The sequence below is a fragment of the Sinohyriopsis cumingii genome, chromosome 12 (assembly GCF_028554795.1).
Source record: "Sinohyriopsis cumingii isolate HCF-2022 chromosome 12, ASM2855479v2, whole genome shotgun sequence".
Taxonomy (NCBI): Eukaryota; Metazoa; Mollusca; class Bivalvia; order Unionida; family Unionidae; genus Sinohyriopsis; species Sinohyriopsis cumingii.
The window spans coordinates 5171695-5187793 of NC_142972.1; the positions used below are offsets into that span (position 1 = coordinate 5171695).

The following is a 16099-nucleotide window of genomic DNA, read 5'->3' on the forward strand; positions in this document are numbered from 1 at the left end:
TCCATGTTAAATTTCCATTGAGGCTAGAGTGGCCCAAGAGGTTCTGTAATGCTAATTCCCATTGAGGCTAGGGTGACCCCATTCACTACTCATGATTCCCCAGTGCTAGACATCACTATAAACTGCCACACTGCAGACATCGTAGCGATATGACTGCAAAATTGTTAAAGCTAAGTTAAAATCCAAATCACACACACACACACACACACACACACACACACACACAACTGTATTAAAAGTAATTTTTCATTAAATTATATTGAAATTAATTTTCTATTAAAATATATCGATGTTAAATTCATTTATTTTAGTATTACAATTAGATCCTATTTAATAAAGCTTGCGCCCTTATTAGCAAAAAGACAAAAACCCTCTTGCACAAAACATTTCCCTTGTATCGTAAGTTAGCAAAAATTACGCTTGGTAAGTTGTGTATGTTGCTGAATTAGCGGATTGCTAAAATTCTGTGACTGACTAAGCTATAAGCTCCACGCACTGATGTGACAAAATTGTCTGTCTAATGTCTGTCTAATGACATACATAGACCCAGACGAAAGTTTGTAAAGAAACAATGAAGCCTCGCTTTGAGATTCTGGCGAACCTCAAAAACTAGACTTATGACCATATGTGGCTGCGTCCTAAGAAACTGTATAAAAAGCGAGGAGATTTGTTGACAAATTAGTCCGTTCGTCGGAATCTCAAAGGGGCTTGTATCGTTACAGGTAAGATATCGTCTGTGTACAATGTTTTATATAGTATAGGGAATTCTAATGTTAAGATGTTAATTTAGCATCGGTACATCGCAACGTAGGAGTATTTTAATATTTCTTTACTATTCTTTAATATAATGTATTGGAAAGTTTAATTGTTTGAAGAACTTATATTTACTTGTAATTATATTATTGATTATAGTGAAAAAACGACAATTCGCTAGCATCTTCGTACTCAGTAATAGTTAATTCAGAAATAAAACACTCTTTAAAGAATAGAGCTTAATATGTTGACATTTTAGATTAAATTCAGTGAAATATATTTCTATTAAATGATTGCGGTATTAGTCTGAAATGTTGAATTTTAGATTCTTCAGCTATCGTAAATTTATTCGATATTTAATCATCTGTATTATATTCTAAAAGACAGAAATTATACAAATGTATATGTTGGTAAGTAACGGAATGTCGTAGTTTTATATGTATATGTTATATCCGTAGTTTAAGTTTATGTAGATTGATATTGGAATGTAATTGTAAATGTTGAGTATTTCAATAAAATGAGTCCTTTCGTCGGAAACACAAGGAGGCTTGTATCGTTACAGAATCCTGTACCTCCGCTTGCCATATTCGCCAGATGTAGTCGTATCTACACCGTATGAGTGACACCTCTTTTAAGAGAGCCTGAATTTCTTCTTCTTCTTCTTCTTCTTCTTCTTCTCTCTCTCTCTCTCTCTCTCTTTATATATATATATATATATATATATATATATATATATATATATATATATATATATATATATATATATATATGGTCATGGAAAACTGCATTACTAAGACTTTTATGAAACAAACATTCTCATCAAACTTTGAATTAACCCATGAGGGCAATTTTAATAAGGTAAACAATGTAACACGCATAATTATTTTAAAAAGCTGTGAAAATTGAAAGAAACAGTCACGATCAAAGTTCAACTTGGAAAGACGAAATATGTAAATGACTATGTTCATCAAAAGGTTTGTCCGTATATGTAAACTGACGGAAAAGGCTGACAAAATTGCATTGATCCATAACTTAGCACACAAAAAAAGTTACAAACACTACCAATAATTCACGGACACAAATGTTGAGGTATCGCAGTCAGAACCTATGAGGGACACGAAATGTACTGTAAACAGATGTGGAATCCGCATTTCTGGCTGCCTCACCTAATGATATTACACCTGACGGACTTACTTGATTAAAGGTAAGTCATTCTGCAAGAAAACGAAGCTTTATTTAAAGTGAATGACAATGGGAGTTGAAAGCTCAATACTCATCGTGATTATTATTACCAAATGCAAAGACCTTAATACTCGTCAAAAATCATTAAATGTATCAAATACAAGGACCTCAGTACTCGTCATGATCGTTAAATGTACCAAATACAAGGAGTTCATTACTCGCCATGATCATTAAATGTATCAAATACAAGGAGCTCATTACTCGTCATGATCATTAAATGTATCAAATACAAGGAGCTCATTACTCGTCATGATCTTTAAATGTATCAAATACAAGGACCTCAGTACTCGTCATGATCTTTAAATGTATCAAATACAAGGAGTTCATTACTCGCCATGATCATTAAATGTATCAAATACAAGGAGCTCATTACTCGTCATGATCATTAAATGTATCAAATACAAGGAGTTCATTACTCGTCAAAAATCATTAAATGTATCAAATACAAGGAGCTCATTACTCGTCATGATCATTAAATGTATCAAATACAAGGAGTTCATTACTCGCCATGATCATTAAATGTATCAAATACAAGGACCTCAGTACTCGTCATGATCATTTATCAGATACAAGGACCTCATTACTCGTCATGATCATTAAATGTATCAAATACAAAGAGCTCATTACTCGTCATGATCATTCAATGTATCAAATACAAGGACCTCAGTACTCGTCATGATCATTAAATGTATCAAATACAAGGACCTCATTACTCGTCATGATCATTTATCAGATACAAGGACCTCGGTACTCATCATGATCGTTAAATGTATCAAATACAAGGAGCTCATTACTCGTCATGATCATTTATCAAAAACAAGGACCTATTATCTCGATATTGTTTTATTTTCTTATTGATTTATTGATTAATAAGTGGAAATTATTCAGATATTAAAGTCTATTGTTCACACCATCCTTATATATATATATATATATATATATATATATATATATATATAGTACCATGTGTTTCGCAATTTGACATGTGTTTTATCACAGAAATCTTATATGTATAACGGTCTTAAAAAGATACACAATTCACAAATTAAAACGGAATCATTGTAATCATAATATATATTTAAAAAAAACAGTCATAAGTTTATTATTGTATATAAGAATAATAAGTGTTTGTTTTTCTCGATTTTCGCACATACGACATCTGACATATTGAAATGAGTACGCATGTGTGTTATATGCTGTTCATATATGTATATCCTGACCCATATAATTAACATATTCATTTTAAATTTGTGAGTACGTGTGCGAGCATAATTCAGTGTGCGAAAATGATAATATTTAATTGTTTTAGAACATAACCGGTTACAATAGTTTAGGACCACACGGCAGATGGGACTTTCATTACCATTTCTCTCGTTAAATACAATTTATTATTATTATTAGTAGTAGTAGTAGTAGTATATTCAATGTCTATTTTATTTAAAATACTAATCGTGGTGTTTGTTTTATCAATGTGTGCTCTTTGTGCTCACTGAGACGAGCATGGCAACAAAATTCTGATGAAATCATGGACAATTCTAAAATGACATAATAAATAGCAGTATTTCTTACATAACTTCTCACAGTATTACTTTCCATAAGTCAAAACTTGTTAACTGAGGATTCGTATACGTTATTATACTTTTTAAAGAAGTAAAAGAATTCATGTATAAAAGAACGAGTTTAAGACGTTGCAGCGTATCATTGTTTCTTTGCAAGCCTACGGAGTAGTCCTTAAGTTTGCCAGTCAAGTGACAGCTGGCAAGCTCTCGTCGTATATATTGTCATTTGAAGAATTATTAACATTCACAAAGACAATGTGAAAGCCGTTGGGTAGAAGATGGTGATGCGATAATTAAGGCTATTTCGAGTAGAATTTGCACTGTATCGCATGAACAATAGGATACCAAGTATTTCATATCACGTCAGTCATCATGTATCCCTATTTTTTTACAGTTCTGTCAGTGTCTGAAGACACACAACTTAATGACCTGAAAAAGAAGACAAAACACAATTACTTGAGGGCCACATTCACGGTAAGAATGAAAGAGCATGCGCCAGATATAAAATTGAAGGTAATTGAAAAAGGCTTTCAAACAGTAATAAAATACAGTAATTCAATGACTCCAGAACAATTCGTTTGCGTACAAAAATAAGTTTCACGACATTGAATATATATATATATATATATATATATATATATATATATATATATATATATATATATATATATATATATATATATATATATATATAATATTGTTCAGAACTGCCAATAATCAACATAATTTACTAATTATTCCGGTGTATCTATAATATATGCTGTTTTGCCTATATGAAATAGTCATCCATTTCCAAAAGGTTGAGTCTTCGGATGCAAATACCATGTAATTAGTAAGCCGGATGTATGTATGGTTTGGTGTTTTATGGCGCATTTAGACAACTAGGTATTTGGTACCGAGGCAATTCGAATGGGTCTTGCCGCAACCGTTCAAATGGAGCGCGGAGCCAGGCCAGTGTTAAAATAGAATCCCGTTTCTATAATTGTTCCTAAATTTACGTCATAAGTTTCATCTAAGGATGACGCAGTATATTATTTTAATTAGCGTTAAACTCGCATTATTAGAACGCAATGTTAAACTTGCATTATTAGAACGCAATGTTAAACTCGCATTATTAGTACGCAGTGTTAAACTCGCATTATTAGAACGCAAGGGTGATTCACAGACAGACTGGTAGGTATGTAGCAGATCCTTGACGAGTACGATTATTATGCATACGTATTTTGCATACAGCCATATATTTGCCAACGTGAATGTTGTACCACTACACGATACTAGAATGCTGGAAGTACATCAAATATAAATTTCCCTCAAGGCTTTGCCTACCAGGATACATTATTCGTGGTCGTCTGCGATAATCCATGTATACAATTTCATTCACGGTCCTCTAATGCCATCCCAGATGTCATATTATTCTTAAAAGCTCATCAGTGAACGTATTAGTGAGTCTTGGACTCGAAGACTCGAAATTAAAAAGGGCTTGGTCAGTAAAGAACGTAGTATTTTGCTGGAGACGTATTAAGTCCAACAGAATTTTCCAATTGTCCCATGATACACGATCTATATTGTCTGGTGAATAAAACTGAACCACATGAGTATATTATACGAATTAAATATAATTTTATGTTTTCCCGTTTAAATATGACAATTGCACATGAAAAGGAAAATAAATAGTTTTGTAACTATAATGGAAAATAGGAATACCTTCAACAGCGCCTCTCTCTATTCCTTACACACAAACACACACAAATATATACATACATACAAACACACAAGCACACACGTTTACTGAAATACTTTAAGCTTAAACATAAATTAAAGTTCCGTTATGTAAATATTTTACACCAGTACAATTCTTTAAAGAAATGTAATGCCATCGGCTGTTTTAAAATCGGCTATCCACTATTGAAATTTTAAGCTATAATAACGTTTCTATGGCAAAGACCTTCTACTATGAGACATAACTGCTACTATGAGACATAACTGCTACTATGAGACATAACTACTAAATATTTGCGAACATAAAACAACAGTAATATGAGGTTTACCTATTGATGATACTGTGTTACTCTCATTTTCTGAGTTGCCTTCTCACATCTCATTGCTTTTATATTGTTGTTGTTGTTTTTTATTCTAGGGTTTAACGCCATTTTCAGCACAAGATAGGCTATGCATGGCGGCCAGTATAACTGGTGGAGGAAGAACCCTGGAAAACCCAGGGAAGAACCACCGACCCACGAGAATCTAGTGGCAGGCTCATTTTCATTTCTAGCATTATAAGGAACTTCTGCATACCTTCAAACGCATCTCCTTCTACCGATATATGATTCACTGCCGCAGCAACTTTCCAACCAAAGGGTGGGGGCAGGCCCAGTGTTTCCATGAACCAACTTTTCTTATTCGGAGGATCCCCAGAATTTAGTTATACGGGTGGGGGGACAATTTCTTGCTACGCCACTGGTTACCTATCTATATACTGCATGCATACATACGTACACATATAAAACAGAAATATATATATATCACTAATGCCGATAACTATTTGCTACTTGTCTCGCATTTGCTGTATGCTTCTTCGGTCACAATTTTTTTGAAAGAAACTGATGACCTCTGTTTATTCAATGCTAATCCTTTAACTACTGGACTGGCTGCGAAAATAGTCATGATAATTCATTGGAGTGAAATAATATCATATTTTCGAGGACACTCGAGAAAATAACGTGTTTCCACCGAATAGATGAAATATATCCGATATTCATTCGTTTTAAGCAAATATCCTTTATATACATGTAACATAGCATTTCTTATTTTTTTTACAATTGTTTAGAATTTTAAATAATACTTTCTAATTAAGGCTTCTGGGATAAAACCTATTTAACCCATGGATTCGGTGACTTTCTTTAATCAGTCTGTTCATCTCTCTATGCACAATGTTGATTGGCATGAACGAAAAATCACTTCTAGAATGAATATTTGTATTAAAATGTATCGAAACATCGGAGGAGATTATTCATTCTTTTAGAAACTTGTTAAAGTGTTTGCCATACATACATACATACATACCCCTGACTGCTTGTTCATGCCATAAATGCTTTCACTGTGCCGCGCACAAACTCTCGGCATATTGGGCATTTGCGCATGGCCGGAGCGCACGTTACACAGCAGACCATGTGACCACATGGTAGGAAAACGATGCAAGAATCATGATCCATGCATATTTTGCATACAGTCTTATCTCGTAGGCGCTCGTTCTCTTCCATAAGTGATTTGGAGCTCACTGCAAGAAGACATTTGTACAAAATGAACAAGTTACATTATAATTTATGACATTATCTATCTTATCTTATCTTATCTTATCTTATCTTATCTTATCTTCTTATCTTACCTTATCTATCTATCTATCTAAATATATCTATCTGACTGTTTACATCTCTTTCTACCTATCCCATCCTACGGACTTTCGGATCAATTAATTCTTTTAAGTGTACATGGTTAAACAGGACATTTGCACAAATAAGACAAGAACATAACACACAAAAGTAATAAGCTGAAACAAAGTATATGCACTATGTATGACAGTAAATATACACAGAAACAATACAATAAACAAAGTATATACACTATGTATGACAGTAAATATACACAGAAACAATACAGTAAACAAAGTATATACACTATGTATGACAGTAAATACACACAGAAACAATACAATAAACAAAGTATATACACTATGTATGACAGTAAATATACACAGAAACAATACAATAAACAAAGTATATACACTATGTATGACAGTAAATATACACAGAAACAATACAATAAACAAAGTATATACACTATGAATGACAGTAAATATACACAGAAACAATACAATAAACAAAGCATATACACTATGTATGACAGTAAATATACACAGAAACAATACAATAAACAAAGTATATACACTATGTATGACAGTAAATATACACAGAAACAATACAATAAACAAAGTATATACACTATGAATGACAGTAAATATACACAGAAACAATACAATAAACAAAGTATATACACTATGAATGACAGTAAATATACACAGAAACAATACAATAAACATTGTATGTATGTGCGCGCGCGCGCGTGTGTGTGTGTGTGTGTGTCCAAATATCATCATGTAGAAGCTGTATAGTAATAACGTCTCGGTTTTCTGTTTGTTTTAGTTTTGTAATCATCGTTTGTTGCCTTGCAACCTTGAGAAAAGAAGCGGTAGATTCCGAATATCGCTTGGGCTGGTCTCACACATGTTTTCTTTGTCAATATTTCACACCCAATAAACATTGTGTTATCAATTAAAAACATTAGCTGTTTATTGAAGGGTTTTATAGAGTTAATTATTTTGATGATTACTTTGAGTTTGTATATGTTGCAGCAAAAACTTTAAAGAAAAATATATGCATAAAGTCACTAAAGTTGATCACTGTTTGAACGCACATACGGAAATTACCCAGATGATTTGTGTTGAGGTTTTGACAATAGTTTAAAGGTTCCATGCACTATTTCAACTGCAAATCGAATTCAATTATCGAAACTTTCAAAGCAGAACAAGGTACAAATCAACAATCCAAATGAGGCGACAGCTATTTCCCCAATATAACAAGTCATATTTGTCTGATATATATATATATATATATATATATATATATATATATATATATATATATATATATATATATATATATATATATATATATAATAAACATAGGCTAACATAAGATGTGTAACTCTTTAAACTATTCACCAGATAAACCTTTAAGATTTCTTTCCCTTATATTGTGGCTTGTCTCTTATAGACACGATAAATTATTTTAGGGTGTAAAAAGTAAATATTTAGCATCGTACTTCAGACAAAGAATAAATTCTTTTAATCATTTGGAAGTATTTATTCCTTTTTGCGTCCATAAGTACAATTTAAACGTTTAACAAAGGTTACATTAGGAGTAATGAACGGTAGCAACAGTTAGTTTGAAAACAGCATGCAAAACGATAACAGCCGATTGGCTAAAAGGGTATGGTACATTCATTTTTGTATAATATAAATGTAGAATACTGATTTAAATATACTTATATAGCATTATCAGTAATAAGAATATGTAGGTTTAAGCTATAGCATCTATCACACAAATAAAAAGAAGAAATAAATCTGTTTTAAAAAGTTTTAAATGCAAATTAAGTTTTATAAGAAAAGCTCCTCGCTCGAAAAAGATTATTAAGTATCATTTAGAATATATATATATATATATATATATATATATATATATATATATATATATATATATATATGCTTACCTTTGCTAAGATTTTCAACTTCAGGGGACTTTTTATTTGATTCTTCTTCATCTTCAGAACAGTCAAGAATCTCCATCAGTTCTTTTGCACTTAATGTCTTTTTACCTGAAACGGTAGATGTACGTATTTTATTCTCATTAGCTAATCATCAAGTTCATTAATTTATTTAATTTCTGACGACCTTTTGCAGAAGTTAAGCAGTCCCCTTAAAAACTGTTTTTGCGCGCGAATAAATTTGAGGGTAAACATATAAATTGACCACGTCGCGTATTCTATAATTTAGGAAAAGAAAGAAAAGAAAGAATCGAAATTATACAATACTTGGAAAGACTTATCAAAAACAGAATTGAATTTATTTTTCTTTTGTTAACCTTGCTTGGTAAGGTTTGATCTTATATTTAAGTCATTGGTAGGTTAGTGTTGATATATTGAAATTATTTCAGTGCAACTGAATTTGCTTTGAAACAGTTAATTTCCTTTACGTTTCTTTTGTAATATATCCTTATATGTATTTTAGCAAGACACTCCTCTATTACCAGTCTAGTATTTTAACAATAATATTTATGTGTATTATTCTGTAAGTCTTTTGATCAGGCCAACAATTTTATGTCGTCATGAAACATGTCGTGAAATTGACTCCAGTGTTTCTTCAATTTATGTTCAACGTATCTAAGTAACAAATTGACTAGTCTCGAATGACCATTGCATAATTATTTAATCGGACATGAATCCCTGTGTCTTCATCTTCATCCAAGCAGATCAAACGCCAATAAGACAAAGATTTCCCATATATGGTACCTCGTGTGATTACCTCCTTCTTCAGATTCAATATCCAAATTAGCTTAATATATATGCAATTTTGGGAAGTAGGGACTACAGAAATGACAAGGTCTTTATCTACAGATATTTCTTTCATCTGATATCCAAAACTGTGTACATACCCATTTGCATGGTTAAATTTTCCATAGCCTTCCTGATATTGTCCAGTGTATATCCGAACTCTAACAGGCTCTGTACAGCAGCGCTTTTCATCGGATCTTCTGGGCTCTGTTTCTGAAATGACATCCAATGCCGAGTTGCGTATAATTTATCCTCCTAAAATTTCACTTTAAAAGGAGAATGAAGGAAAAAAAATGCAATAGGAAAGTAACTTATATGTTTTTATTTAGTACAGCTGATTCATATTCCAGTTTCAGTGTAGCAAAAACAAACGAATTTTCTCATATTTAGAGTTTAACGAATCCGTCGTAAGTAAAGTTTTAAAAATTTGCGAACAGGCCAAAGCATTGTATTTGTTTCTTCTTATAAATCATGAGTTGTGGGTATTTTACATATTTCCTTAGATCATCGTTTTGCAAGGTGTACGGGGCATTTGTTTAACGTGATTTTACATCCTGATATTTACATATGTTCTCTTATTTAAATACAAGACAAACACACATGCATTCACACAAACACATACATTCAAAAATATTGTACACATAGAACGATTCATACAAAGCCCAAGGTGTTTACAATGCCTGTTTATCTGATATGAAACTATGTTAAAAAAATAAACAAGAAATCAAATCAAAGGATTTCAAAAGGGTCCACTTTTTCTTAAACTCATCACTTATATCATTCACTTTGGTGACATATTTTTCCAGCCTTTTGCATGATAAAACACAATCTTTATAAGAGGTGACATTTGGAATGTTTTATGCGACACGTGCTCTGTATATAACATTTTGCAAGCAAAATTGGGAAGTTGATAAGCTCATAAAAATTGTTTTTTTTCCTATAAAGAGATATTTTTGCACAATTTTAAAATTTGGATTATAAGTTTGAATCCATTCCACAAATAATTTCCAAAAATGTGCGATAACTGAACCGTCATAGAATAAGAGCTCAATTTGTTATATTCCCTCCGTACAGAAGGTGCATTTACCATCATCACTTAATCTTTTTCAAAACCTGTGGCAATATTTCTATGTAGAAATCTAAAACTAACCAATTTTTGTGGGGTTTTTTTGCAAAGTGTAGCTAAACAAGAGTTCGGTTATTCTTTTACACCAATTGCACTCTCTAGCTCCTGGACCAAGTTTCAGGTTCAACATTTGCTCCTTTGTAGTTTGGTTTCTATCTGATCTTTATAAATACATTTATTATTTGCTCTTACCCCAAAAAGAGAAGTTTTCCACTTTCAAAGAAACTTAATTTTCCCTGTTTTCCTTGATATAAGGGCAAAGTAATATATACAATTATTAGTTTGTGTTGTTCGTATTATTTCATCAAAACTTAATAGAGATCATTATGCTTCAAGAAGGTGATTTAATAAGTACAACACCGTTTGTTCTCCGCTTGTATATGATATAGCGTTGCCTATGGTTACTAAATTAATAATATCCTGAAACAGGTATTTCTGAACAGTCGATGGTTCATGTTTTCCTTTTGATAAGGCATAAATAACCTCACGCCAATAGATGTTTTTAATTCTTTTCGAGATTTCTTTCAATTCGGTTTTTCCTAATTTTAATAACTGGATACCTCCAAACTTTCCAAATATTCGTTCAGAAGCCAGTGTATGCCAAAAACCATCTTTGTTCAGTAATAGGCGTCTAATCCAGGAACGATTTATGTAACACATCACTTAGTGCAAGTGAATCATATTTAATCCCCCTTCCTCAAAGGGAGCTGTAAGTATATTTCGTATCACACTCTCGGTTTTGCCACTCCAAATGAACTTGAACAATAACGTATTCAGTTCATTTTCTATATGAAATGGAGGACTTGGTAAAGCAGCAAAATAAGATGAACAAATTTTGGCAAAAGCAAGGATCTTATCAAAGTATTTTTTCCAATAAGGGTCAAATTTATTCTGCTCCACCAGCCAAGATTCTTTTTTACTTCGCTCAACGTTGTCAAATAATTAAGTTTAACTACGTCCTTACGATTCAGAAAGCAATCTACACCCAGTATTCTAAAATTGGACATTGACCAGTTAATATCAATTTCTGGACATATTTTCATTAGAAAATGATGTTTTTTTCCAATCCTAATAGCTTTTGATTTCAAAACATTGCAGTGCAGATCTGATACCGATGCAAAGTCATTTACAATCTGCATTGTTGTCTCCAAGGACAAAGAGGAACCGTCTAATAGTAAAGAACATTCTTAGCGTACTTCCCTAATTTGAACTCCATTTCATCATAGAAAATGCATGTAATATTTGTCTTCTTTTGTTAGTTATATTGCAAGATGTTCAATTCCTATTATAAGTAAGTATGGTGCTAAAGGGTCTCCCTGGTGACCTCTCGCCAAATTGAAAAATTGGGATGGATGACCATTATTAATGAAACACCATTTTTATTTATTGCAAAATACTCTGAACCATTGACAAATAGATTCCTCAAAGTTGGAGGATTTCAGGGCATTGTTCAGAAAGTCATATTAAACTGAGTCGAAAGCGTTCTCGAAGACTATCAACAGTAGAAAAAGACTAGTTTCATTTTTGTCCTCAAGAAACTGCATCAAAGCACTACACTTAACAAACCTTTCTCAAAGACCAATAAGCATTTTCATAGTTTACTTGGAGAACCGTTTTCTTTCTCAGCCGTTGAGTGAACTTGATCTACCATATTTAACTTGTACTGAATTGTATCGTCTAATTTCAACATAGAAACGAACATGATTAGTTTGATATTAGAATATCCAACGTGACAAGTACTAAATATGGTAAATTTTATCTCCTTAATTCACAGGGAACAATGGGCTGAAAATGATCAGACTAAATTATCGGTAATTACAGACAGTATTAAGAGCATGCTAAATCTGTCACTGAATTATCACCTGCTTTAGGCTGGAGATAGGTCCATACTGAGATGTGCACTGTGTCGATCCAGAGTGATATGATTGGTTCTTTCGTTTGACGAGTTCACAATGTGGGAACAATCGTTTGTGCTCGATTTCTGGGTCATCATCCGGTTCCCATGCTGACAGTCCACCTCCACAGTAGTAACAAACCGTTCGGTCTTTGCTACCTAAGATAGATAAACTGTGATATAGACAGACCACAATCCCTACCCCTTTAAAATATTCTGATAAAAATTGCTTGCTTATAGTAAAATCTATGTTAACACTCCAGGTATTACAATTGTCACTTATTTTGTACTGAAAAAGGACATTGAAAAAGTACCGTTAGTATTGTAGCCAGAAAAACATTATACTATTCTACTTGTCCACCCCCACACCCAACCCACAGTTGTGTTACTAACTACACCGCATACTTTACTTCTTGCAGATCAAAAAGACATGTATAATAAGATTACTTACATTGGTTTACACTTTACAGCAGTGGTTTCCGACATTTTTTTGGCCGCCACTCTACAATATTGTTTTTTTTCTGAGCTTCACGACCATGTTTCCATATTTTGGTACGTTTAGCCGCCCTAAAAAATAAATCCTGGTGACCGGGCAGATGTCATCGCAGCCTGGGAGTTGGAAACAACTTGCTTTACAGCATAGCTCATGGAGCATTCTCAAGTTTGTACAACGCGATCAATTACTTCCTTGATTTACGGTCCAGGAGATAAGCTAAATATAATGAATATATTTCCCTCAAGTTTCAAATCCGTCTAATTTTAGTAACCCTGATGGAATTTACGTGGCGTCAGAAATAGGATCTTAAAAATTAAGTTACCAAGTCGTAATTTCTAGTGTTTTGTCACATAACGAAAGCGCCTTTTGTCCACACCAAGAGCTATGGAATTAGACTAACTATTTACCTTACCTTTCTTATCAAAATATTTGTCCTTAATAGCTGTACACGTACCTAAATAGTAAAGTCCCACCTGAGCCAGCTGTAGGGGTTCAGGTCTCGGAAGTGGCCATTGATGAAAAGTGCTGAGACGAGCTGGTAGGGAATTATATTGGGGGTATTTAGGGGAAGGCCCATGTGGAGTTATTTCTGGCTTTATATTGTCAAATCTGTGCTCATTCGGTGAAGAGAAGTTGTCATAGCTGCAATTCAGATTGAGCCGTCCGTCTATCTGATCTTGACAGAAATCTATACCAGGTACAGTATTCATTTAAAAAGACCGACTGAAAGAAAGAAACAAAGTCAATATTTATAAAACGTTCACTTCACACACACAAACACACACACACACACACACACACACACACACACACACACACATACAATACATACATACATACATACATAGAGAGTGCATTATGAAGCAATTTTGTTAACAGTTTTACATACCTGGGATACTGGGACGCTAATGTTCGGGGTGTAACAGTTCGACATACCTCTCACACTGTGACTACTATGGGACTGGAAACGAGTGTTCCGGTTGAATCACATTATATAGTGACTTTTGTTGGAAAGTTGCCAACTGATAATGGATATTTTAAATCAGACCAACTTAATACAGAAAGAGGGTTATATAATATAGCAAACTCAAACGTGTGTGTGTGTGTGTGTGTGTGTGTGATCCGAAAATATCTACATATAACTATTTTACTCAACGTTTAATTAAAAACAATACATACGGATGACAAATAAATCAAATGTAAAAAAATTATTACTGTACACACATATATTACAGGTGATCGTAGCAAAAACATTGCGTTGTGATGGAAGTGAAGGTAAAAACAACTTTATTTTTGCGTATATGTCGAGAATTAGTATTTGTCACTGAGCGTTTCTCGCTACTTTGTCCGAAAACAAAATGGCGGCAGCTGGGCACAGTGATATTATTGTCTAGTTTTAGCCCAAGGTTGATTTCAGTACAAGCGCGATTTAACATCAGGAGGCAGAAAGAGTATTTAAGACGCATGTCACTCTGGAAACCTATGGAACTTTTAACTTAGGATGCTAGCAACCAAGCAAACAAGCAAGTACATGGATGTAAAAGATGTGGAGGTAAAGTAAGAGGAGAAAGATGTTAAGGACGAATACTTATTCCTTGACAGAAAAAAAACAGTTTGCTTACATACCATTACGTATACCGTCAAGCTGACACACACATGAAAGGAGGTAAGGACGTCTAATATTGTTTTTTTAAACGAACAGACAAGGCATGACCATGTGCTCAAAGTTTTTTTTTTTTTTTTTTTTTTTTTTTTGTTGGGGAGGGGATCTTTGTTTTTGTTTTGTTTTCTTTATCGATCATTGCCATTTCGCCTCTGTCCGCCCGAGTACAAGTCTCAGGCTCGGCCAACATCAGTATGAGAGAAAGCATATCAACAGATGCCCGTAGGTCGTTTTTTATTTTGGGTTGTTTTGTGGGGTTTTTTGTGTTTTGTCGGGGGGGGGGGCGGCTTCTTCCTCCACCGGATATACTGGTCATGTGCTGAAAAATGGCATTACACCCACAAGCCCAAGCCTATTGACAAATCAGATTACCTAAAACTAGCCGGGGGCCCCGAGTGGCCGAATGGTCATAAAGCGCTCACCGTTCCGGATCACTGCCATCTCACCTCTGTCTGCGTGGTTTCGAGTTTCAGGCTCAGCTAACGTGGGTACGTTAGAAAGCTTGCCGATAGTGTGAAGTGGCAAATTTTATGTCGATCTAACAAGAATACATTAGCTGAGACCAGACAACCATTAATTAGATTTATTGAGACAGGCGAGTATCATATCGCCATACTACCGTGTACGGTAATGTCCTTTAGAGGAAGAATTCCGTTCCTAATTAAACATTTGTTTATACAGCAGCCAGGCGGACAATTTAGGACAAGGAAAACTTCATTTTCATGGTAAAGTTGTCACAAATTGAGAGAACGCAGAAACTCTGTTACTCAAACTACCAGGTCAAGTTGACCCTGACTTTGGCGCCTCTGGAAAAAGGCGGCAGAGATATTTGATTCTGATTGGTTACGTTAAATGAGAGGGCGTGTTCCAATACAAAATTTCATAGGTTTTAATATCGCCCGCATCGAATTTTAATCAGTCTAAGCTTTTCTTACAAGAGGAGACCCAGAGGTTACGAATCCGGGAATTTGCAAGAAATTTCCGTAAAACTGTTGTCCAAAAAGGGGACTATTGTCGAAAGGAACCGACGAACTAATTTACGGATTAGAGGGAGGAACGTTGAAAGCAAAGGTAGTGTGACAATTCCATGTAATTTGTTGATGCCATATATAATGCTTTGCTGAAGTCATTTACTTGTATTTGCATGAATCTTTTTTCTACATTCGTGTAATAATTTGCTTTATGAAGTATAACTGTGTTG

The 16099-nt window shown here is 33.7% G+C and overlaps 1 protein-coding gene across 4 annotated transcripts; it reads right to left on the reverse strand.

The window, feature by feature from the left end:
* Positions 1-1574: 1574 nt before the first annotated feature.
* LOC149785934 (baculoviral IAP repeat-containing protein 8-like) lies at positions 1575-14214 on the reverse strand. Of its 4 annotated transcripts, none has more exons than XR_016424840.1 (8): positions 14125-14214; positions 13690-13958; positions 12708-12898; positions 9821-9932; positions 8880-8984; positions 6618-6831; positions 2658-3983; positions 1575-2102 (listed from the first exon to the last, which is right to left on the reverse strand). XR_016424840.1 is itself a non-coding variant. In XM_089976173.1 (7 exons), exons 2-6 carry the CDS (start codon positions 13943-13945, stop codon positions 6632-6634), a joined length of 864 nt encoding a protein of 287 aa, XP_089832299.1. In that variant the 5' UTR covers positions 13946-13958; positions 14125-14214; the 3' UTR covers positions 1575-3983; positions 6618-6631. The 4 variants fall into 4 exon arrangements, 1 of the variants encoding a protein (XP_089832299.1); XR_016424839.1 differs by having other exon boundaries at positions 1575-2571; XR_016424838.1 differs by having other exon boundaries at positions 1575-2447; positions 2534-3983.
* Positions 14215-16099: the final 1885 nt, after the last annotated feature.

Bases quoted from the DNA above. Each gene is read 5' to 3' on its own strand.
- LOC149785934 (XM_089976173.1), bottom strand. From the start codon at position 13,945: ATGAATACTGTACCTGGTATAGATTTCTGTCAAGATCAGATAGACGGA. The intron at 12,899-13,689 runs GTACGTGTACAG...TATCTATCTTAG, and splicing joins GGTGGGACTTTACTATTTAG to GTAGCAAAGACCGAACGGTT. The intron at 9,933-12,707 runs GTGATAATTCAG...ATGTCATTTCAG, and splicing joins CTATCTCCAGCCTAAAGCAG to AAACAGAGCCCAGAAGATCC.